The 26419-nt window shown below is 40.1% G+C and overlaps 1 protein-coding gene across 5 annotated transcripts in view; it reads right to left on the bottom strand.

Moving 5' to 3' along the window:
• Positions 1-19579: 19579 nt before the first annotated feature.
• The window catches only part of gabrb3 (gamma-aminobutyric acid type A receptor subunit beta3), a 48239-nt gene continuing 41399 nt past the window's right edge, over positions 19580-26419 (bottom strand). For 3 of the 5 annotated variants that reach the window (XM_085150234.1, XM_085150230.1, XM_085150229.1), the window contains exons 9-11: positions 25201-25445; positions 23862-23942; positions 19580-22937 (exon numbers count right to left, since the gene is read on the bottom strand). In XM_085150234.1, the coding sequence (XP_085006360.1) occupies positions 22590-22937; positions 23862-23942; positions 25201-25445 (674 nt within the window). In that variant the 3' untranslated portion in view covers positions 19580-22589. The remainder of the gene's footprint in view (positions 22938-23861; positions 23943-25200; positions 25446-26419) is intronic. The other 2 variants (XM_085150231.1, XM_085150232.1) reach the window with 2 other exon arrangements.

Raw genomic sequence — 26419 nt, 5'->3', positions numbered from 1 at the left:
AAAGCATCCTCAACCCTCCTCATTGTCAGCTAATAGTAAATCATTTTTGGCAGTGTAGCAGATAACTGTAGTGAGTCAGGTAATAATATTTTACAGTTCTTTAAACAGAAAGGAGTGCAGGAAGGTAAAGATCTCCAAGTAGCAAGCTGCAGGAGGCTGTCAGCATATTTAAAAGAATAAAAGGCAGGCAGCACAAATCGGTATGTTTTAATGTGGTCCAATTTGTCTTGTTAAAAAGAGGATTGTGTGTGTGTGCATGTGTGTGTGTGGGTGAGAGCTGGGGAGAGAGGTTTTATCTTCTCTGCTTGCCTTTCTGATAAAGTTGCCACATGCCACTGACACATCTACTTTTTTATTTTTATTTTTTAAGTAGAGACAGTGTTTCAAAGAAACAAGTCCACTTCTTTTAATGGTACTCTTGTTTTGTATTTATCCCATATTTGGCCTTGGAGTGAAGAAGAAACCGGTTTTAACACCACTATTACTGGTCAGCCTCAAGTGCAGTCTGTTCATGAATCAGTTCTCACACATCAACATATATAACTGTAGCACTATCAATAATCTTTGGTCTGTATTTACCTGCACTGTGTAAAAGTCCCGAGTCACCATTTATTTCTTTATATTTTACTTGACTTTTGTTTGAATTTTTAAAGTGCTCTTGAGCAAGAGTTCTCCAGACTTTCTGAAGGTCTTTCAGAAGAAAGTTTTTGCTTTTAATCCAGTTAACGCGGATCTGCGAGTCATTCAGTCCGAAAAATGCACGTAACAGAAGGGCTGAAGAAGTGTTTTGGCGACACATAAGACAAGTTAGCAAAGAACCAATTGGAAATTGAAACTTCAGATGGCTTGCCAGGTAGCTGTCCTAAAAACACTAAATTTGTTCCCATTTCTTTGGTTGGATCAGTGTAAAATGCCAGTTTAACAAATGTAAAAATGTATTTTTGCAAACAATCTTTGCAACCTTTACCTGAAAACTTGGCATTGTTCTTAGCAGTTGTTAAGTGGCATGCCAAGTTGATATATTCATCTACTTTAACTGTTACTACTCATCAGAAATAGTCTCAGTGAAAGGTTTGTAGTCAAGTAGCAAATCTTAAGTACGGGAAACAGGGAGAATAGTTAGATATAGCTGAAATAAAAGTACTACCTCTACCCCAACACATTTGTTAACTTAATAAAAAAAAAGTTAATAAGGCAGAAATAAGATTTTGAGCTTTGAGTAACTTCCACACAGTCAGCACCAGTTTTATCCAGTTTTCAAATGGCTAATGAACCTCATTAAAAAAAGAGTATGTGTATCAATTTTGCAGCAGAACTACCAAGAACTAAAGACTCGACATACAGTATAAAGGAATATCATCAAGATCAACTTAAAGAAGCCAAACATAAATCACACTCAAGACTAAAGACAGACTGAGGGTAGCAGACTCAAACTGATCCAGAAAGCTAGTAATGCTATGAATGTGTAGCTCGGCTGTCAGAAAGGAGGATATTGCAGCATCCTGTGTTGGACAAGACTTCATTTCCTCTCCATGACCTACTGGACAGTGACAGGAGTAGGTTAAAACAAAAGACTCCTTTCATCACAATGTACCACAGGAAATCATCCTTATCCCACTGACCTGAACTATCTACCTGACTGGCAGACCATAGTGTGTGCGCCTGCAGCACTCTGTGTCAGAAACACAGGAGCCCCACAGGAAACTGTCCTCCTTCCCCTTCTCGTCACCTCAAACATCACGAGAGATCTGCCACCTTCTTTAGTTTTCTGAAGGTGGCACCTTATTTTCAGAGTTTACATTTTCTTTTATATTTATGTATTAATTGACTGTAACAAAACAAAAAGGACCACCATAAGTAGTTCAAAGAGATGTTAATGATGACCTCGAGTGTTTGCTCACAGCAGTGTGCTACAGAAGCAAAATTCAAAAAATTGTGTCATTGTCAAAAAATGTTTAAAAAAGGTAAAAAACACAAATATCTACACAAATCTTAAATAACCTACTGAAATTCATGTATCTGTATTTATTGTGAATTTAAATACAGAATTCAGTCATTCTATCATGTTCATTTTGATAGATTTATACTAATCAGATTAGTTTGTTAGACAGGATTAGCTGTATTGACAAGGTTCAGGGTGGCTTTTAGTTGTCACCAGTGTTGGGACTAACGCGTTATTAAGTAACGCGTTACGGTAACTACGTTATTATTGTGGTAACGAGCACGGTAACTAGTTATTATGCCAAAATCAGGAACGCGTTAGTCGTTACTGGGATTTAGATAGGGTCGTTACTCGTTACTTCGTGTGGCTATCGCAGAGCTTCCACAGATTCAGTAACATTAGCAAGTGGTGGAGGCAGCAGGTGGATGAGAGAAAGTGGACGCAGAAGGAAAAGAGACCCGAGGCGGCCGCCGGTCCAAGTATGAACTGAACTTCAGGTAAGAAGTTATGACCTGCAGTCTATCTGGGTCAGATATAAACCAAGTTTAGGTGGAGTTTATTTTCGTTATTCTGACTTTTTCCATACTGTATACTAGCTAGCATGAAGGAGTTTCTATACAGCTGGGTGGGTGCTATGAAGTTAATGATGTTGAACTTTATTTTGTTCATAAGTTATTAGAGTTGCCAACCGTCCCGTCTGGTATTCAGAGAAAATATTACGCGTTTCTTATTGAGGCGAAAAGGAACAGTTTGTCCCGTAATTCAGCTACAATGAAAAAGACACAAAGCTGGAGTTATTCTGTCTTTACGCTGCACAGCTGCCTCTTCTTCTTTCATTCTCCCCCCTCCCTCTCCCGTTTCTACTTCAATCATGAAAACTGATCAATGATCAGCTGATCGGCTCTCTTGTTTGTTTATCGCCCACTTTGCGCCAGAAAGAGGAAACCAGCCGATGTCGCCTTAAACAACAGCAGCACGTTTAAGCTTGATCAGCTGTTGTTAGAATTTATTTAATATTATTTTCTACTATCAGCTGATGTTTGCTGGAGCCACAGCTGCAAAAAAGCTGCTGGTCATGATATCGGTTTGGTTATCTGGTGAAAGGGAAACATGAAGATGAAACCAGGAGATGTCCTTACTGAATCATCAGAGCTGAACAGGTGATGGAGAAACAGGTTTACCTTTTAGGTGACATAAATGAGTTGAAGGGAAGTTATAAACTGTTTCTGAGAGACAGATAACCCCAGGATCCTTTTTTAGGTAGTTGACAGCTGGTAACTGTGCAGGTGCGGATCTAGCAAAGTTTTGCCAGGGGGGCCAGGTAGGGCATTAACAGGGAGACGGGGGCACAAAGAAATACTTTCCTTTCTTATTCTCATTTAAAATGTCTAGCTTTAAAAAAATAATTATCTCAATCTTACAACAAACGATTGATGCATATGTACCATCAAAACAGTGTACATCACTGTCACAACAGCGTTTGTTTTCATTCAAAGGCTTTATGATTTTTCCTATAATGGTGGGCCAGTCTCTAGTCAAAATGCCCGTCCAGCCCTGTATGCAGCTCATCTGCAGTCTGGTGTTACCTACATCTTCCTATTCAGAAGGCAGAATTTCCGAGTTACAGTACAGTAAGTTGAGTACAATCAAAGCATCACGACTGCAGTTTTTGTGTTGGATGTAAAAGGCACACATGACGCTGTGACGTAGGCTAGAATCATGGCAACGGTCAATGACGGTCCAGGCGTGGGATTTCTCTCGTGGAAATATGCACATTATCTTTTCCTTTCTATTGGTAGGTGGCACAGTGCACTTGTGGCAAGTAAGCAAGCTAGAAGACTGGCAAAGTTATGGAAGCAACACATTAATAAGAGAATTCTGAGTAAAACCAAAGTTACTTTCCCTAGTAACTAGTTACTTTGAAAGTAACGAGTAACTTGAAGTAACTGAGTTACTTTTGATAGAAGTAACTAGTAATGTAACTAAGTTACTATTTTAAAGTAACTTACCCAACACTGGTTGTCACAAATATGTTTCAAAAGATTTAAAAGCTAGGATGCCTTAATTAAAAAAAGTACTTATATATTACAGACTGTAGACTTCAGGGCCCAGGTGTACTCTATTGATGAGCTGCCACTGTTAAGGACCCAAACTCAACACTCAACCATGCTGATAATGAACAAAAAACTATCCTTCTATTATGTGAAATTTCAAGTCCAAGAAAACAAGACTCCATGAAGGGTAAACAAGTGGAATAACCCCAAACTCTAAGCTCACAGGGAAGGAGAGGAACTGAGGGAACAAAGGAAGACAGGACTATAAATGTGAATGGGACATAAGGGACATCGAAACAGGAGAGTGATGAGACACAGCTAAATGAATGAGGACAATGATTGAAGAAACAAGAGACAATAACTAAGAAAATAAAAGAGAAAATTGATAACAACCTCAACTAAACTTGGCAGAAGGGAAAAACACAGGGGGCAGAGGGGAGTACATAAAGCTCCATAACCGCAAACTAGAACTAACATATAACCAGAACTCGAGACTCAAAAACTAAACAAGAAACAAAACTAAAAAAAACAAGAACTCAACCTCCAAAAGTCAAAATCCCGTGACCACGACATGCTTACAGGCACCATCTCTGGAAAGGTGTTAGCAAAGGTATGAATCACTATGAAGTCTACATAATGTCATAAGATGATAATAAAAGTTATTTTACAGGACATTTATTGGTAAAAAAAGGTTCTGATTTATGAACTAAAAGTCACATCCTGCATTCATCAACTCCTCAGCTCACTTCTTAAGATAATTTCCGTAGGTGTGATGAGGGCGAACAGGAAAAGATGATATTTTATTGTTTGACATGCTTACAGGAAGATTAACCCCAGGTTACTGATCGTTGTGATGTGTCAGCATGTAAACGTTGCAAGGCAAACCCTTCGTGTAAAGAGCCACAGAGCAAGTGATTCGGCAGAGTGAAGAGGTGCAAAATACTAAGAGTATCTCTATTTCCCATTAGAGAGCCGTCTCAGGGCTCCTCACAAAGACACTCTCGCCCTGCTGTTTGTGCTGCGTCAGAGGAAGCGCTGTGCTACTGATGCAGTAACCTCTATATAAGGCTGGGATACACACTCAGCTTTACAGTAAGTAAGCCCAGCAAGGTGGGATTTCCTTGAGTTTCATGTTGCTGGAAGAAAGGTACTTTCTCCGTGATGTTCATATCCTGACGAAAATACTAGAGACCTGTGCAGTTATGGTAGCATCTACTTGATGTGACTTTACAGCAGTCATTTCATAAACCACAAAGCAAATCTTCAGAATGGCATGTGCTCACATGGCACCTCTTAACTATACTTGATACTTTAACAGCATGGTGGTCTACAATATAACAGTATTGTGCAAGATGCGGCCTGTCAGCCTGGAATTCAGTGTCCTACCCAGGGACACTTTAACATGTGGAGGGGCTGCAGGTTGCACACCATAAAATCCATAAGCAGCTATGAACTGCTTAGGAGCATATATATATATACAGCTTCTTTGTGCCCTCACATTAATCTTGATGATCAGTAATTAGCTAGAAAGAGTGCTTTCATATGATTTGTACAGAAATAGTTTTTTTTTTACACTACCAATATTATCACAAGATATCCAAGACCTGGCAGCTTCTCTCTTTTAGCGCTTTATAGAAATGTTTTAGTAGAATTGAATAAAAAAATAAAAATGCTCACATTTATTTTGCAGATAGCCCATTTGTCGGGAAAGCCTTGGCGCTTTCCAGCTAAGAGCGTCCTTTAGGAAGACAGAGCAGAAGTGAAAGAGAAAAAGAAGAGATAAAATGATTATTTTGCTGGAAACATAAAAGTGTTGTTTTATGAGAACACAAATAATAGAATATAATAAAACCCGCATCGGTGTCTCTGTGGATCCAGGTAAATCATTCTGATTTATTTTAATGCCAATAATTAAAACATTTCTTCACGTTACATTATAGAGGGTATTAGTTTTTATAGACTCCAAACTTTAGAGTGGTACTGTGAGTCTTCATGGGGAGCTGAAAAGAAGTTCTGCTTGTTGCAGACCTGCTGGCTGCATAGTAAGAAAGAACAGCAATGTGGGATTTGCTCAAGAGCTTCTTTTGAGCTCTTTGATTTTCACATCCTGACAAAACTCAGCTGGACCTGTGTTGTCATACGCCGACATCTTGATCTGAGGTTACTTACAGCAGCTGTTTTTAAGTAGCTGTACAGTGTTATCGTCAGTTTGCAGGTCTGGAGCCTTCAGCTGTGTTTTAACACAATGTCAAAATCATCCCGGGATTGGACGTCCCACCAAATTCATCCCATCTCTCTCTCTCTGGCTGCATGATTGGTTCTTTTGGAACACTTGGCTGATCCCATTTATTTTACCATCTGCCAACAGCACACACGTGTCTGAGGAAAAGGTTTTGTTTAGGGATGTCTGATCAATTGTAAAGGAAACAATTGGTCTGGTGCTGGATTGTTTTTGTAAGATTCTATCATTTTAATTCACAATCAAGCAGAAAAATGGTATTATATGTCAAAAATAATGTTATAGCTATATACGAAAACAGACATTTTCCTCTGATCTAAACTAAATGAATTTCTATAATGAATGAGCGTATTTCAAGTTTCCTCTTCACTGAACTGTGTGTGAAATTCATTAAACATCTAGTATAGCTCCTGCGTTGGTTACTGACCTCGAACTAATAATGGTGAGATTTCTGGAGCGCACCAACTGCTTATCAAGCCCTTTCCTACATGCCTGTAACTAATGGGAACTTGAAAGCCACTGATATTTTGTCTAAGTGCTCTGAGTTGTCTTAAACACCAACCCTGCAAAAACAAAAAAGAACAACAGAAACTTTGCTGCATTGCACATTTCCAGTTTAATTCCACACCATTTCATTTGAATTCTTCTGCTAACCTAAGGATAAAAACACAAGTGCTCTAATGCTTCAAGTTAAACTTTGCTACAGTGTTTAAGTCAGTCTAATGCTGCAGTAGGCAAATACTGTAAGAGACTATAGAGAATGACCATGCAGAAGAATATCCCAGGTAAATGTAGAAGATATTATCATTGATGAAAACCTAGTACAAGTATTGTGTAATATTTGAACCAGAGCTAATAACTGATGTGAGATGGCACATTGGAATAAGGATAGCTACAGATTTATTACAAAACCTCAGATTGTGCAAAGAAACGTAAAAGCGTCAACAGGCTGAGGTCTATAAGAGGTGGAGAGTGGGAAGGCAGCCAATCCAGAAGTGAATACTTGAAGTGGATGTGATGCTGGCTGACACATAAGGTGAAAGTCTAGGTCACAGAATATGCAATAAACAAAATGGAGAACTAAGAATACATTATAGAGCCGGAGTGATGCCACCAACAATAGTGAGGGAACAATGTGGCAAAGCATATATGGAAGAGCTAAGAGAAATAAGCAGACTGGACACAGGTGTACCAGGAGCAGCAGGTAAATAGCCATCCCTCTGCAGAGACACAGAATCAGTCCCACAGATATAAAAAAAGAAAAAGATGCTAAGATACTATGAAAAACCCAGTGACTCTCAGCATTGCAATGAAGTCACAGCTATGACTCGCAGTAATTAAGGTTTTTAAACTTCTGGGTAATACATTTGAATGCAAATCAACTACAATCCAAATTCCAAATGTTGGTATGTTGTGTAAAATGTAAATGCAGATGTCATAACCTCATATTTTATTCACCACACAACATAGAAAACTAGGCAAATGTTCAAACTGAGTAATTTTTATTGGATTTACTAAAGAGTGACTGAAGAGCAGAGGACCCATCCTGGTAGCAGAGCTCAGTTCAGACTGCCATCTGTCCCACAAGTCCACCAGCCGGCCTCCTCAGTTCTCCAATGTTTCCAGACTGTAGTTAAAAGTAGAGGGGAACTTAGAGCTTACTTTAAACATTTAATATGTTTTCTATTTTTTTTTTTATTGTGAATGAAATATAGGGTTATGAGATGTATAAGTCATTGTGTTGCTTTATTTTCATATACTTAAACCACAGTGGATGTATAAGCACATACGACTCAAGTATGTAAATGTGATTTGGAACAGTTTCCATTATATGCATTAGAATAAAACATGTAATAGTTCAAAACTGAATTTAAAACATTTCAGCACTTATGTGAAACAACACTAAGACTACTTTATATGTATATGGGTGCAGCAGAACCATCTGGACACACTGCAGCCCAGCTGGTGAGCAGTACTTCACTAACAGCCAGCTGAGGTGTGCTAAGAAAAGTGATGATTCAGATGGGCCAGCATGATGAAGCTGCTGTGCAGCTGCTGTAAATTCATCTGTGCAGTTCTCTGTCTTGTCAGCTCCAGGATGATCCTAGCGATAAAAGGGTAGAGTTACACATCTGTAAGGATGATTTGCATAGGGATGCAAGATTTCCGTTGCGATAATTTAAGTTTAGCCTCAAAGTAAAAGAAAAATTCAGTGAAGATCTTTGAAGAGTCTAGGACAATATGTGTCTGGGAAACGTGTGTCTATTAACTGTAATAATTCAGGTAAAGTAGCTGAAGGCTAATGATGGATCCATTGCTAATAATAAAACATTTGAGGAAATTTACTGAAAAAATATCCAAAGTAATCCAGCTGAAACCAAAATGATCTTGGCAATAACATTTCCTTGCAGATGTGCAGTTTTTAGCCATGTGTTTATGCCTCATTCACCCAAGCACATTCATACAACTGCTTTTTGCTTCTTAAATGTTTGAGCACTTTTATCAAACATTTGCACACTTGCCCTCTGACGGATGCATTTTTTTAACAATCCACACTGGAGGAGCTAGAGATTAAACCACTTACCTTTGATTGGTCGATGTCTCAAAATACCTCCTGAGCCCTGGTGCAGGTTTAAACATGGATGAAAACAATGCGGGTGGGGCAGGCAGTCACAAGACAGGGAAGACAGACAGGAAAAGACACAAGCGGAGACAATCAGAGGAATGATGAAGACAGGAAGGGAAAGCACAGACGGACTTGTGAGCAACAGAGATTACCAGCATAAACCAGGAAGATGAAGGCAGAAATACTCACAAACACTGGACACACTGCAAACACAAGACGCAACAACAATTAAATCAAAACAGGAGCCAAAACTAAGAAAAACAGATCCCATATGAGGCTGCATACTTGTGTCACAGTTCCCTAGCAGCTCTAGCTGGTGTGATGAGCATTCTTTGGAGAGTTGGATGACTGCAAAAAGTTCCCAAACACACACAGCCATGCACAAAAAGAGCTGTCAAAGCTGCTCAGTTTGGCTGAACAGACTGTCCTTTTCAACCATTCTGAGATAACACAGAAAATCCCACACACATTCAAATAAAAGTGTAAAGTAAAACTATTTAAAACCCATCACGGCTGTCTCCACAAACTCTTTTTTGCATAAATATTCTTTTTATATCAGTATCATCCATCTTCTTTGCCCAGAGTTTACTGGGCTCATCGCAAAGAACCGACTGGAGGTGAAAAACCTTGGCTCCCAGCTCTCAGTCCGCCTGCTCTTACTGTGGAGGAGGTGGTGGTGGTGGGGGTTTACTCACACTGCAGCTGCTGTTGTTGCTGCTCCCGCCTTCAGTTTTAATATCACTCCTTTAGATTCATTATCCCAGATGAATGTGCTGATATTCCAACTGTCTCATTACACACAGAAATACATTATTGCCTCAGTCTAATTATCTTCCTCACGGCCTTCCAAAGAAACCCAATCAAGTGATTGGTTTGTTTCCTTTATTGCTTCTACTGCAGACAGTTCCTGTGAGGTTCATTATCTGCAAATTTGAAGGCACTTTCTTTCGAACAATAATTTCCTTATTTCATAATCACTAGTATTAGATTCTGATCTCATGGTTAAAAATACCTTGTATACATTCATTTCAGTCATTACACCGCTCCGTATTCCTTTTAAGATTCCCAGCGGTGCACTTTTTCTCCTGCTAGCCTCCTACCATCTGATCCCTAATTTTCATGCCAATTACTGAACAAATCTGTATATATATATTTTTTTATAAGTGACACACTCTCACCCACCCATCTGACAGCTTCACTGTAAAAACCCTAATTATACAGTCAAATTCTCAAAGCAGCATTTTTCAGGGAGCGTTTACCGTCCAGGATCCTCAGGGATTTCATCACAAAGGAAGCCTTTTGTTTCTTGCTGTACGCCTGCTTTGAAGTGGCAACTTTATTGTAGTTTCATTGTCACTGTTCAGTAACGGGCTGATGTTTTTCAGTTTTGTGCTTTAAACAAAAAGCTTTAAAGGCTTTTTTTTTTTTTTTTTTTAAAGGGAGACACTAGTTGCTCTCACGGCTAACAAACAGCACAGACATTATAGGGAACAGTGCATTTGTGCAGTCAGGATGCGTTTGTTAGTTTCTAAGAATAAACACATTTTCATACCTTTGCCTGTTTTGGCTTTGATGGCAAACAATTTGCATAAAATGTCCTGAAAAAAACAAAACAAGTACATATACTTTAAAGAGGACATGGAATTAAAATAGATTACATGGCATTAGAAGTATGTGGACACCAGAATTTTAATACTCTAGATGAAATGTGATTCTCATGAGGATTAAACTGGGATTTGTTACATGCTTTGAGGTGGAGGTTGTGAAATGATGGATGCTGCTACTGCGCACTCTCACACTGGTTTGAGAAGTCCTGTTTTTTGTGCTGGGAAGTGAAAAATACTTCAACAGGAGCATGGAGGGATGCAGCTAAGGTTAGCAAGTTTGTTTAGTTTTTTTAAAAAAAGAAAAAAAAAGAAAAGGGAAAGACCATCTCTGAATCGAGGAGGGGACCTAAGGGTACATCTTTCACCATCTTAAAATGCTGTGATTGCAGCCATTCCCCGCCTCTCTGTGAATGGTACTCATAACCACTGATCAATGGGCTGTGATCAGTGGTTGCTGATCAATGGTCATGAGAATTGGCATAATTATGATGCACCCTGGACCCAGTGCAGGTGGTGGGAGACAGAAGGACTCGGGCCAAAATAACATCTCTGACTGCAGAGCTCCTTCAGTGACAGACTGCTGCATCCTAGATGCACGAAGGAGCGTTTCCACAGGTCCTTCCTCCCTGCAGCTGTCAGACTGTACAATAAAAACTGCTCCCAATAAACATAGATGTTTACATCAGTGCTGTAACAACTTCTACTGTTATAACAGCACATTACTTTTCTCAGCTTATATATACACTAACTTATTGGAAGTTACATGTCTACTTTTTAATGCACAGGTACAATACACAATTTGCACTTTTCTAATTATTCTAAATATTAACTATTTAAACATCTTTCAGTATCCTGTTCTGTTTGCACACAATCTGCACGCTAATTTTAACAACTGTACTGTACTCTGCTCTGGTAACTATTGTCCATGATGTAAACATGTAAAAATTGTGTTTTTTGTTTTCTGTTCCATGTCCTGTTCCTTTTGTATATGTGTATGTTGTTGTTTTTTTGCTGCTGATACAACCAAATTTCCCCTTGTGGGACAATTAAAGGATTATTCTATTCTATTCTATTCATTATATATGCCTGTGAAAACAACATGTTGTTGATGACAAACAGGGCTTGACAAACCAAATGGTCATTTAATGGTGACTATGTTCATCTTCTGAATAAATCTGTGGTCAAGGTTTGGCACAACCTAGATTCAGACAGGCATCAATTACTCCCTTAAAAAGATTCTGAATAAAAATTACTTTGGAAAGGCTTAAACTGCTCCTCCACATTGAAATGGTTTGGGCATCTGATAAGGGCGCCTCCTGGGTGAGAGGTGTTCTGGCAAGATTATTTCTTTTGGCTGGCCTGGGAACACCTTGGTGTTACCCCAGACAAGCTGGAGGAGGTGACCGGGGAGAGGTCTGGGATTCACTGCTTAGGCTGCTGCCCGCGAACCGGCCCTAGATAAGCCCTCGAACAGGGGTGGGCAATCTCAGTCCACGAGGGCCGGTGTCCCTGCAGGTTTTAGATGTGTCCTCGAACCAACACAGCTGATTTAAATGGCTAAATTAGCTCCTCAACATGTCCTGAAGTTCTCCAGAGGCCTGGTAACGAACTAATCATGTGATTCAGGTGTGTTGACTCAAGGTGAGATATAAAACCTGCAGGGACACCGGCCCTCGTGGACTGAGATTGCCCACCCCTGCCCTAGAACGTGTCCATTTAATCAGAGAGCAGGGGACCTGAGATGGCATATTTCTGATTTCATGGCAATGTAAGAGGCAAATTTCAGCCCCCAAAACTCCTCATAATGTGCAGCTCACAGCCAAACGCACACCTGCTGTTCATTTATCTGAAGTGCACCACTATCAATCAGCTGTAATTTGCAGATTGAATTATTGCATGTCTGGAATATCCCGCAGCTGAATTCTCCTATCCATTCATCCCACACAACACCAATCACAACACTGACACGAGCGGGGGAATGAGGAACAAACAGGCGCGGCGACAGAAACGAGATTAGAATGACGAACATTAGTGCAAACATAACGGAGCAGAGAAAGGACTAGGAGAGTAGATGATGAACGCCGATGACTAATGAATGATCGCGGGCATGCTTACTTTTGTTTTGCAGGTTATGATGATTATACGGCGCTGGCACTGATAATGCACACAGCAAACCAGGGATCTTATTTGTGTTATGGTCATTGCTATGGCTGTTTGTCTTGTTTCTGCTGATGAGGTCCCGCAGGAAAATGGCCTTCTCTATCTTGGCTTATGAAATCCACGGCTGCTGAAGATCATTTATTGCACTGCAGCAGGAAATAAACAAACCACATGCTGCATATTGTTTGTGAATATGTTGTTATACATGAAAATATGTGGCCTTTATCTGATGGCAAATGCAGGATAGGAGCAATTCACAGGCAGACTCATAGGTGCATGTTTAAGTGCAAAACAGCTGCACCAATGTGTGATTCTGGTCAGTTTGGACACGTTTACACTGACATATAAGGAAAAAAAGTAAACTTTATCATCATACTTGTTTTTTTGGACTATCTTGTGTGTGTGTGTGTGTGTGTGTGTGTGTGTGTCACAGCAAGAAGTCCACCTGCTGGCTAGGGCTTTTCCGTGTGATGTTTGTATTCCCCCCCCCCCCCCCCCCCCCCCCCCCCACCATGGGGTTCTCTTCAGGTACTCCAACTTCCTCCCACAGTCCAGAGACATGCTTGCAAGTTTACATGACAAAATAAAAACTCTAAGTACTTAATACTTAAAATATTGAGTAATTCTGAACGGTCTTTAATATTTTAAACAACTAATGGTAAATCAGTTGGTTCATATGCAGCTCTTTTCTACTCTGGGCACTCAAAGCGCTCTACACAACTTGCCATTTTTTTGCTAACATCATTTTTAGATGATGTCCAAATGGACGAAAAGGTTTGCCAGGTCATGTGATGGTTTAAAAACCATTTCAAGAGACTGTGCAGACTTAAATATAATTACAATCACATTTTAAGTCCAAGCATAAATTATTAATAGCCTAAACATGATGTAAAAAAAAACAAAAAAACATGACGTAGGTACTTGAGACCATCCATTAAAACAGTATGGCTAACAGATATTGACAGGTTGATGAAGCACAATACATTATCTGGTAAAATGCTCTCAATTTCAAACACTTTAAAAATACCAATTTCAGTTTTACAGTAGTTTGTAATATTTCACTTCTTTAAACGCAGATGTTGTACTTCGGTCAATTCATCTACATCCAAATGTATATACAATAGTAAATACATAAGTAATATATTAGAGCAAATATGATGGTTAATTGACCCTGTGCACGAGAAAATGCTAACTTCCTGGTTTGAGACCGGATGTAGGGTTGTACATTTCCGGTAGCTTTACTTTGCGGTCAATCGCTACTGCGAAGATATACTCCAAAATCATGTCCAAAACTCGAAAACGGAAAGATCGAGTTAAGTTACAAAGAGCAGGAGGTGGGAACACTCAACACTGTTGTGTCATAAAAAATCGAATGATCAATTTTGATGTTTCAAGAGTTTAGATCGATCAGTAGTTTACATCACTCAACACAAGCAGAACTGCATTACTGCAGCAGAAGACACATCGTCCACATTCAGAAGCACATCTCTGTATAGTGACTGGTCTTATGATTTAAACAGGCAAATGTTCAGCATTCAAACTACAGATTTGTAAATAGTAAAACCAGATGTTTCTTGTTATGTCAATATCAGCTAGTCAAGTACACACCTACACAGCATGTTAACAAACCGTGAAAAAAAGCCCCACAAAAAAATGAATGATTGCTGGTAACGGTTTCTACACATTAGTATTTACAAAGGGTATGTTGTGACTTACCTTCAAAATTACAGCGGTCCCTCGCTATAACGCGGTTCACCTTTCACCTCGCTGTTTAGCAGATTTTTTAGTGCAAGTTTGCATGCTTATTTTCACATTGTGTCCTGCATCCTGATCGCTGCAGACGATCTCCTCCGTGACGTCTCTCCTGTACAGTACAGAATCGCTGCATCGATTGCTAGCAGTGTGACTCTGAAGTGCAGTACTGTATGTCCACGATGTACACGAAACGTTTTGCACCATCAAAAAATAAAATTGGCTACTTGATTTCACCTATCGCTGGTTATTTTTAGAACATAACACCCCAACAAACGAGGGACAGCTGAGAAATATAACATCTGAATCCCTTTTCTCTTTTGCTCTGAGGCGCGCGGGAAAAAATATCGACAAGTCGATGAATATCATTTACAGATATAATGGGTAAATGCCCGAGACATCTATAGAAATGTAAATCGCTGCTTGATTCATTCATTTGCTTAACTTGTTTTGGACCGTAAACAGGGCGCGAATAGGACACCGGTGTTGTGCCAAAAAGTGATTGCCTGCCAAAAACTGATTTCCAATGTTTCCGTGTATTTTTTATGTGTAATATCTTTATGTAAGTTGGTAAATAGACTTCGGTGAACAGCGTTTACAAAGGGGTTATATATAGAATTAAAAAATTATCTGTTTTTTCAAGTATCTTTACAGCTCTGTGTTATTGTACTTACATTATAACCAATCCGGTCCTTTATCCTCGTTTAAAATATTTTTACAGAACTATTGTCATATTTGCTGCCATTTCTGCTGTCCTCTTGGCCAGCTTACTCTGACAAAATACATTTTTAATGTTAATGAGATTTTTTTAACTGCATAAATAAAGGTTATATAAAAGTCACTGCCAAAAACTGATTGCGGCTTCTACCTTGTTACACGAATGTTGTTTGTGGCTCAATATGACTTTATGTCATCCATGAGGGATGCATTTAACATATGTTTCACATATTATAGCCCAACAAGTTACTTATAGCAGTTTAAATACGAGCAAGCAGTTTTTGGCAAATACCGGAAATCACTTTTTGGCAGACAATCACTTTTTGGCACAACACCGGAAACAAAGCTCCCCACGGGAGTTTCCGCACCGGAAGTAGCATATGATAACGTGCACATAGTCAATTAGCCAGCCGATCGGTACCCCGCATGCGCAAATCTTGCGTCACTTCCTCTCTTTGCCAACATTGCGACATTCAATATATTTGAATGACACGGTTAGCGCCCAGTTAGCTCTTAGCATTTCTCAACAGCTCTGCCTCCTTTTCGACTACCGGGACATTTAAACAATGGATAATCTGTATCCGCAACAAATTTTTGCTTTTCTCCTCAACAGAAAGCGTCTCCCGATTGAACAACGGCGCCGTAAAATAAGAACAATGGCGCCTAATGACAGAGGTAATAATACAGACTTTGTAATATGTCACGTGAAGATTCAGCAGCCAGATGAAGTGTTTACTGGCAATTGACAGTGATAGCGGACATCATCATCACTATTCCAACAATCCTCTTCACACAGACAAGCATAAACACACTCGATTATCACTAAATCAAATTTAACACACGTTTGTAATGACACCAATTCAGTTTACAATAGGGTTCATTCGCTCGGTCAGCAGGTGGCAGTATCCTCGTACACTGGGGCGTAAACTGCCATTAAACGAACAGAAGAAGAAGAAAACATCTGCACATGCGCGGTATGGATCGGGTAGACCCGATTTGTACGTGTCACTACCCGATCCGTACCGGAAACCCGATCGGTACCCCGCATGCGCAAATCTTACGTCACTTCCTCTCTTTGGCAACATTGCGACATTCAATATATTTGAATGATACGGTTAGCACCCAGTTAGCTCCTAGCATTTCTCAACAGCTCTGCCTCCTTTTCGACTGCCCGGGACATTTAAACAATGGATAATCCGTATACAAACAAATTCATGCTTTTCTCCTCAACAGAGAGCGTTCCCCGATTTAACAACAGCGCCGTAAAATAAGAAGAATGGCGCCTAATTACAGACTTAATAATATTGATTTAGCAATGTGTCACGTGAAGATTCATCAGCCAGATTAAGTGTTTACTGACAATTGACAGTGATAGCGGACATCATCATCACTATTCCAGTCAATCCTCTCCTCACAGACAAGCATAAACACACTCGAGTATCACTAAATCAAATTTAACACACGTTTGTAATGACGCCAATTCATTTTACAATGGGGTTCATTCGCTCGGTCAGCAGGTGGCAGTATCCTCGTACACTGGGGAAGACACTGCCATTAAACGAACAGAAGAAGAAGAAAACATCTGCACATGCGCGGTACGGATCGGGTAGACCCCATTTGTACGGTCCGACTTTGCACATGCGCAGTAAGGATCGGGGAGTCCCGATCCGTAACTATCTTTTTATTTTTCGTTTTTGTCTACATTGTACTGAAATGCTTCATTATTGCAAACATTTTAAGATATACTTATTATTCTTAACATCTTAACCGATACTCTGACCCATAACTATCGTAAAACGCTACGACCGGAAGTAGACACCTTTCGCGCATGCGGGGTACCGATCGGGTTTCCGGTACGGATCGGGTAGTGACAGTACGGTCCGACTTTGCACACGCGCAGTAAGGATTGGGGAGTACCGATCCGTAACTACCTTTTTATTTTCGTTTTTGTCTACATTGTACTGAAATGCTTCATTATTGCAAACATTTTAAGATATACTTATTATTCTTAACATCTTAACAGATACTCTGACCCGTAACTATCGTAAAACGCTACGACCGGAAGTAGACACCTTTCGCGCATGCGGGGTACCGATCGGGTTTCCGGTACGGATCGGGTAGTGACACAGCCAATGTGGCTACAACGAGCTTCATTGTACGGTGGCCCAGAAAGAACATCAACCCAAGAAAACACCAGCTAACAGAAAAATGCTGCTAGTTCACAAAACACAAAAGAAGTGGAAAGAAGAAACAAAAACAAACAACATAAGCAGTTTAAAAAAAAACAAAAGCTCACAAAACACAATGGAAGTGATTTAGTGGAGTGTCATGGTCTCCTTGTCCTCCTGGAGGAAGACTTGGGAGTTCGCCTTGTAATTGGAAGGTTGCCGGTTCGAGCGCCAGCTTGGACAGTCGTTGTGTCCTTGGGCAAGACACTTCACTCATTGCCTACTGGTGGTGGTCAGAGGGCCCGGTGGCGCCAGTGTCCGGCCGCCTCGCCTCTGTCAGTGCGCCCCAGGGTGGCTGTGGCTACAATGTAGCTTGCCATCACCAGTGTGTGAATGGGTGGATGACTGGTTGTGTAAAGTGCTTTGGGGTCCTTAGGGACTAGAAAAGTGCTATACAAATACAGGCCATTTACCATTTTTTCTCTTCCCTGTCTGTGTGAGTGAGAGTGTGTGTACACACTTTTGTTGCACTTTTTTCTAGGGATCTCTGCCCTGCTAATCACACACCTGGAAGACATTCCCAATTACGCACCTGCACACTGCTGACCTGATTGGGCCTCCACTATAAGACGCTGGTGTTTCCATCCAATCAATGCCGGAATGTTGCACCGCATGTGGTAAACGTGTGGATCTTGCAGTAGGCACAGTCTGGTTTACTCACCATGGGCGCCTTTGTTCAGACACCTGCTGCCGTCAAGAGAAAATTCATTTAGGAGAATTTTAGAAGGGAAAAAGAAACCCTGGTACAATCGCCTGTCTACAATCCCCAAAATTGACTCAAAGAAATACTTTAAATAAAACATCCTTTTTAACCCTTTTAACCCTACATCTGTGTCCAGTCGTCGTCACAGAGCTGAACAGGGAGACACTAATGTGACTGAACAGAAATGGAGGATTCATTGTTGCTGAGAGGGATTAAAAAAGAAATCACATGATTCCTATCATTCTGTAGTTACATGTTTGCTTTAGTCACCTCTGGACTTTTCTTGCACTGTGTTTGACCTCTCAGGCCACTGAGAGTTAACTTTGTATCAGAAATAATCAATTCTCTCATTATTTGCATGGATTTTACCTGCTGTAACACCTGCAGGACCAAACTTTAGTCACTACATCATCTTTAGCAAAACAGGTTTCAGATCTGTCCACCTTTCACTCTCAGATGGCACAAATATAAGGGTTACAGTGGTGAGGACAGCTAGGCTTTATGGCTAGAACGAGCCTCCACACATTCATCCAGAAAGGTTTTAACCATTAACAGTCTAATAACTGGCAGCTTTTACCCAAGTCATTAAATCATGTTGGCTGCACTGAGCAAGAAATGTAAACACACACATATTTGAAACTTACATTATACTTAGAGAAAATAAGCTTGCCAAAAGGGGTTAAACTCCAAGCACACTACTCTTTACTTGTTGTACTGTTGCTAATGGTTCAAAATGCTGCTGCACGACTTTTAACAGAAACTCGCAAAAGAGAGCACATAACTCCCATCCTGGCTTCACCACACTGGCTGCCTGCATATCTTAGAGGTCATTTTAAAATTCGTATGTTTGTTTTTTAAATGAATCTGACGCCCCCTGGTTTCTCAGGTCAGCTGACAAGCTGCTCCTGGAGGTACCCGGGTCCAAGAGGGAACTCAGAATAACCTGCCCCTGCATATTAGACAGCCCCCTCCCCGCCTTTTAAAATGTAATTTAATATGCTTATCATTTTTTGTTTGTCAAGTGTACAGCACTTTGTTTCTGAAAGTGCTATATGAATAAATTGCTTGCTTGTTTGCTAATCTGAGAAAAGGGGACGGTTGATGCCGTGACCGAGTTAGTCTTCTTCTTCTTCTCATATCTTGCTGATATGAATTAAAATTTGGTTCTAAAGCACAAGAATGCCTTCGCGTTCTCTTCTCCGTTCTTACGTATGTGTTCGATCTCCAGAGATACATAAAACGTGATCAAGTGGAACTGTGATGTCCACCTCGGCGACTGTATTCAAGATGGCAGGGCCATGTGATGACTTCCACAAACCACCTTCCGCTCGTATTTATGTTTAATGGATTAATTCTCAGTTTGTGAGAAGGCATCAATTTGTTGAAAGATGTAATTAAACACTAATCAGTGTATATTTATGAGTACAATATTCAATATAATATTTAAACTTAAATGTCTAAATGTGACCCAAAAACAATGAGTATACTGTTACTTTCATCACACATGTAACAGTAACTTATTAAAAAACAGAAAAATTGTAATTTAATACAAGTTAATGAAAACATATGTTCCTAATTTCCAAGAAAACGTCACTAATTTATTTAAGGTGGGAACGCTATTGTAATTCAGTTGTTAGCTAAGCTTGAGGAAAAACTATACGGCAGGCAAAGTCCACCACAGTGTACCATGATATTTGCATAAATATGCATGAATACAATTAAATTTTCATTTTTTGGCACAGTGTCTTGTCAATAATGATCGCTGAGGTGTATTTACTCTTACTTGGGCTCACATATTGGACACAAAGGTAAAATTTCAACAGGGTACCATATAGAAGGATGGCTAAAAATACCTTCTGTTCATGGCACAGACAGACAGATATCCACACAGATGCTTTTATCCATCTCTCAAAGATGGAAAAAGACAACACAAAAATCTACTTATATCTCTCCAGATATGTATTGATCTTTCCATTCATAGTAGATGGATGGTTAAAAAGGAATGGATATCCTTGAGAGAGATAAAAAGATATAAAATCTATATTATAATGTCTGTAATGTAATTGCAAGGGTTAATCCTGGCAGCAAAGCCGAAGTGTTTGCGTAGCAGGGATATTTATAGTGCTCGGACCAAAAATTATGAATTAAAATGTTCTGATTTATTTAGCAAATGCCAAAAATATGTACTATTTCCTGCCCCGATCTTCCTGACCCATTAAGACTTTGAAGGTGGAGCACTTCATGGAAAAAGCTGCAGTGTCTGCAGAAACAGATCATCAAGCAAAGTGTTTAAAAAAAATGCGAAGCCCATTGAGAAAGCGTTCGTTATGTGCGATTCGTTCTTGATTTTGGGCTCCGTGAGGCCGGCGTGCATGGATGTCACCGAGCTGCGAGGATTACTGACAGGTGGTGTCACTCCCACGCGCTGCGAGTTGCTCAAGCAAGCAGTCAGATGGCATGTTGTAAGCTGTGTCTGGCAGGAATGGGTGTTTAGGAGACGCTACACACCTCCCATCAGTTCCTCCTTCACTTAACAGGACTTCACATGCTCTACCTTTAGGAAAGAATGGAAATGATAACGAACTGATATTGTGTTTTTATATTTACTGTCACAAAAAGGAAATGATAAGTTTGTGTAAAGACTAACAAAAACAGAACAGCGAGGCCAGAAATCACTGAGCAAAACATCGTTGACAACATAGCCATGTAATTACTGTGAGCTGAGAGAAAACAGTATGTTACAGTATGTACATCAAATCCCCAGAGGGTCGGGATCTGCAGCCACGACTCAGTCCTCAGTACAACATGCAGTCTGAAACAAACAAGGAAGTTATGGATTGTGCTGTATTATGTACGTGTTTCACAAAATCAACAGAAAGCAACGTGACAAAAATAGTGGGACGATGTAAACTGTTCTAATACATTCCTCGATAAAAAATTCACTACAAAAGCCTGGAAACCTTTGTACTAAGGTCACACAATCTCTCCAGTTTTTGTCGGAAATATGGCATTTTGAAAATGTGTAAATGCACACGTTGATAAAATAGTTTGATATTTTGGGAAGTCCTTTTGTTTTTGCATTTTCTTTAGAGGATTAGCCTAGCTTAGTGGTAAATTGCTAGCATTGCTTTGAACAAATATGAAAATAATTCATGTACTAGCCTCAAAAGCCCACAGAGTAACACAAAACATCACTCATGACCTAATTTGTTCACACATATATGTTAAAATGACAATTTTATTGCAGTGGTTGAAGTGGCATAATGTGTTAGTATCAGAAATACGATTAGGGCTAGTTCTTCCAACCTTTTAAAAATCTTTCATTCATGGCACTAAATGAGAAAATAAAGTTATTTCTAAAATGCAGTACTGGTTCTATTCCTGTTGTTTAAAATTGGGTTCTGAAAATTAAGCTAAGTTGATTGGATATTGGTATTTATACTCAACTTTCTGAGTCATCATCAACGACATGCGATAATCCTAACTCTACTTTTACAGAAATACTACACGTTGTGTCAGGAAGGTCATTATTGTTCCCGACTGCAAAGACATGGCTCTGTTTTGATATCATAGAGTAACGTGTTGTAGTTACTTTCCATCATCAACAAGAACTTACAGGATAGAAATGAGCATAGCATTAAACTATTTGATTAGCAGAAATGCTAACAAAGATTTTGGTCAGTAGGATCAGTAAAAACCTACTGAGCTTTTTAAGAAATACAATTTGAACTGAAACCAAATGATCTCAAGTCTAGGGAACATTTGAACAACGGCACAGGGACAACAACACACGGTCCAGCTCCTGTAACCTTGGTACAACTTCTAGATTGAGCTTGTTGACCACAGACTCTGTTTCTATCGTCTTGAAGCAACTGGAACTAAACACTTAATGAGCTTTGGCATTTTGGGAGAAACAAAAGTGCACAATTGTAAGGAAAAGGGGTATGCTGGATGTATATAATACGACAAACAAAGGACATCGTGAAAAATAACAAAACTGGATGCAGCCTTATTGTTTTAATGTCATTTTATCTCAACTAGGCTTTTGTAATATCACATTTCCCAAAATATCACAACTATTCCTTTATGGCTGATTTCATACCAAATAATTTCCCACCTGGGCAAAATCTGCTTAGTCTGGGTGCATGGGATCTTACAGGTCCGCCTTTGTCCATGTGCAGATATAAGGAAGGCTAGCGCTGTCATAATACTACAAACCTTTACGATTAAATTTAATAGTGTGGCCACATGTTATACTGAAATTACAGGGGAAGGTTTCAGCAGCTCATCGAAACCAACTTAAATCATCTTTTGGAGATGCAGTGCTGCAAAAGTGTGTTTCAGTTCGTGTGATAGAGTCGCAGGTGATCACAGGGCTGACTTCACATGCAAGTCTTTGTAAGATGCATGTTCTGCAGGTAAATCCTTGTGGCTGTGCATGATTCTTTCTGCACGTAACATGTTAAAAAAGCGTTCAGGACGTTACCGTGTCGGGTCGGCCACACAAGGCTTCTCTCAGTCATAAACCAGAATCACATGGGCTTAAAAAAAACACTGTGCATTAATGAACATAATAAAGCCAGTAGATGAGGTTGAAGAGGGAGAAGGCAGAGGGGAATATAATCCGTGACCATCTGTCGATGGCATTCACATCGGTGAGGTCTGGGATTTTGATTTTGAGCTGCGAGGACCGTCTTCGTAGACGGGTTTTCTTAAGATGTGCGTTCCTGTCCAGGCTGTGGCGGACCGACTCGCGTGACCCGCTTGGCTTTCTGTACTGGATAGCTGAGTTGTCGAAAACCATGGAGGACGAGTTGTGGGTCTCGCTCAGACTGGTTGTTATCTCGTTCCCTCCCACCTCGTTGTGGATTTCCAAGGTTGTCAGCAAAATGTTCCCCTGGGAGTCGACCTAGGACCGACAAACAGCAGCGATGTTTAAAACAGGCTACAGCGACTGACGACACATGTGCAGCACGCGTCGGTTCCCCGGGGTCGGTCTCCTCTCGCAGGCTGACAGTTTACAGCCTGGGAACCAGAGCGACCTTCAAAGGCAGGTTTTTCTGTCCCAAAATTAAACGTCTTCTCACAAATCAGCTCAAGGTTGGACTGGCCAGCTTTAATACTAATGTAGTGACAACTATTGCTTCCCGCACAAAAACAGATATATCATTCAGACCAGTTGAGGCACAGGATGAACAAAGATATAAAAAGGTGACCACAAGGCATGAGAGGAGGTGAAAAAGTGAATATTTGTCTTGTTTTTTTGGCTGTGGTTTTACAGATCAACCTCGGACCTGACATACACTGTGTCTAAAAATGAGCTCAGGTCTGTGTTACACGGACTCTTTTAACAGACTGTAGAGAGTGGATAAAAACTCTCTCCAGTCCTCATACAATTCTTAACCAAAAAAAGGAATGTTTCTACATGATTCATGGTCAAATAGACCACAGGACAACAAGGATACGCCTGACTGCTAAATCCTGTAAACTGATTTAAAATGTAACTCGTGATTTTTCATGTTTTCTATGCGCCACCGAATTAGTGCAGTGTAAAGGTATTCACCTAATGACATTAATGATGGTTGGAATGGTTTGATTGCACTTACTGGATAGCATGTTAGCAACACAGACATATAAAGACATTAAAAAAGGGCAAAAATACGACAGTGGGAAAGGCGGGCTAAGCAGAATGTACTCGTACGGTGAGATGTTTAGAGAAATGGTTGTGATGACGTGTTACTTTGTTAAATGAGGTCAAACTTTGCACTGCAGCAGCAAAGTTTCAGCCAGGGGTTTCACAGATGTAACACAACAGGCAGTGACAGACACTCACCCGTCGTGAGTGACGACGCCCTTGTACCTGATTGGACAGTTTAAGAGACGAAGACTTGCAATTGCCTCCTTCCAGAAAGGACTAGCCAGGAAAAAGACAAACACAAACCCTTTTGTCTGAGATTCGGTCACCTAAGATGCTCACAGAACATCGGAGTCAGGAGTCAGAAAGTCACACAGTGTGGACTGGTTAAAGCTGTGACTGATGATTAATTTAAAAAAAACATCTGTAGGATGTATTGATCCAGTCACATTAAAAATCACCGTCTCCCACCTTATCCCTCAGAATCGGCTCATCTTTATCCTTGATTTGAAGATCATCCTGGCATCAAATGTAGGTAAAAAGGAGATCTTTCATGGTGTAAATTGTTCTGATCAGCCAGAAATTCCACAGGCTATTGAAAGCCATGGTGTTAAGCCAGAATGCAGTTTTTGAGTTATCAACCCCAGTGCTTGTTTCTACTAAAGCTGAGGTTTTGGCTTTGTACTGTGACTCTTAGAGCTTATTTGGGTGAAAATGTCTGAATTAATGAAATTATGAGGAAAATGGTATAAAATCTCTGAGGAGCTTAAAGTCTGAATACATTCATAGTATGAGATATATGGTTTCATTAAATATGCTAAAGCTAAATGTGCACAAAAGACTCTCAATGTTCAGGTGGGAATCTGTAGGGATCCACCCCTACAGTACTGCTAGGGGTGGATCTGAACGCATGGCCACTGGTTTGTGACCAATCAGTAACAAGGCAAACACATCCTAAAGCACACCTTGATTAATCCTCTACATGTTCCAGTTCGAATGCAGAGTTTCAAGGAATACTTGACCTGAGAATTAAGACTGTAAAAATGTTTACTGGAGTCAAAGATCAAGACAGAATTCGGATTCTTTTCACACAAACTGCTGTACGACTGGTCTTCTTATTGCAGTTAGCAGCTAGAGATACTCCCACACAGTTAAATAGGTAACTTTCAGATAGTGATGACGCCTACTTAAATAAATCACTGCTTGAAATGGAATCCACAAAAAAAAAAACAACCTGAACCACGATAACGCTGCATCTCGGCACCGAAAAGCCAAAACATAATGACTACAGATGAATTACTGCAATAATGTTCATTATCATTATTGTAACAATGCTGCATGGTGACATTTCCCAGCAGCGGTTTTAAATGTAACGGCTAATTCGTGTATATTTGTGTGATGTCCAAGGAGAATTGCTCCACATGGTTGATTTAACAGCTATAAGCACTAAAAGTTGTTAAATTTCAGCCTTGCTTGTTAAAAGAAACACCGCAGTTGTTTTTTATGAACCTTCTTGGTGTTTGGAAATAATTCTCACCTTGGGCCTGTCAAATTTACTGCGGTCATTATTTGCCTTCTGCGCCCTTTCAGCCAGCTTTTTCTGCATCTGAGGACCTCGGCCAAAGAAGATGTAGTTGACGAAGGCATATTCCAGCAGAGCCAGGAAGACGAACACGAAGCAGCCCATCAGGTACATGTCTATGGCTTTGACGTAGGGGATTTTGGGCAACGTCTCCCTCAAATGGGTGTTGATGGTTGTCATGGTCAGCACAGTGGTGATCCCTGGAAGAAAAAAAAAATCTGTTTCCACAGTACTAAAGGAGGGCTGAGACCCGATCTCTAAAATGACCATATCCTGAAGAATACCATGAACCCGATTTTTTGTTTTCTGAGAAGCTAAAAGTCGTCTGTTTGGGTGATGTTGAATATTCTGAACTTGGATGAATTACAACTCACATGACAAGCGAACAGACTCAGCAAACACACTGTAAACTCTCTCAGTAGTTTGCGCCATCCACAGTAATGCTCCTGTGATGTTTCTGTGTCTCCATGAAGGCTCACCGACCTGGACGGTGTGTCTATTTCTGTCGATTCAGGCTTACATAATTAAAACAAAAAATGTTGCACTGTATGGAGTGTGTGGGGGAGTCAAGAGCGCCAGTGGGTACATGGCATCGATTTCTGCATAACAAAGGGACGAGCAAGATTCTGAACACTCTGAGAGCTCAGAGGAGATGGTTACTCAACAAACCCCTTGAAATACTGCGCAGTGCTGTCCCTGAGAACACAGCAGGTAAAAGTAGATGGACAAATTAAGAAGTGATAATCATACAAGATGATAACACTTGCTGTACACTATTGTTCATGTCACAGGGGTAGGAAAGTAATGGTGAAAAAAAAAATATCACTGGACTCCTCAAGATGGCATCTGCCCCTAATAAACTATAAAATGTGACAAAACAGGAGTGTAATTTGAACAGATGATTTTAAAATCCTGTGTTTGCTCAACTGAGCTCTAGTTCTGGTGTTAAATCCAAAAAAACTGGCTAATACAGACCCGATCAAACGTTTAAGATCCCTTGAAAAATGGCAAAAAGTCATATTTTGCATGTTTGGATCTTAACAAGGTTCCAAGTAGAGCTTCAACATGCAACAAGAAGAAATGGGAGTGAGACACAACATCTTTTTGAGCATGCAATTTATTGAAAACAACGCTTCAACTGCAACATGCTGTTTGACAGCTGATCAAAAGTTTA

This window comes from Neolamprologus multifasciatus, chromosome 23 (assembly GCF_963576455.1).
Source record: "Neolamprologus multifasciatus chromosome 23, fNeoMul1.2, whole genome shotgun sequence".
Lineage (NCBI taxonomy): Eukaryota > Metazoa > Chordata > Actinopteri > Cichliformes > Cichlidae > Neolamprologus > Neolamprologus multifasciatus.
Note: the sequence above shows the minus strand (reverse complement) of the source record. Positions and strands in the feature narration are given on the sequence as shown.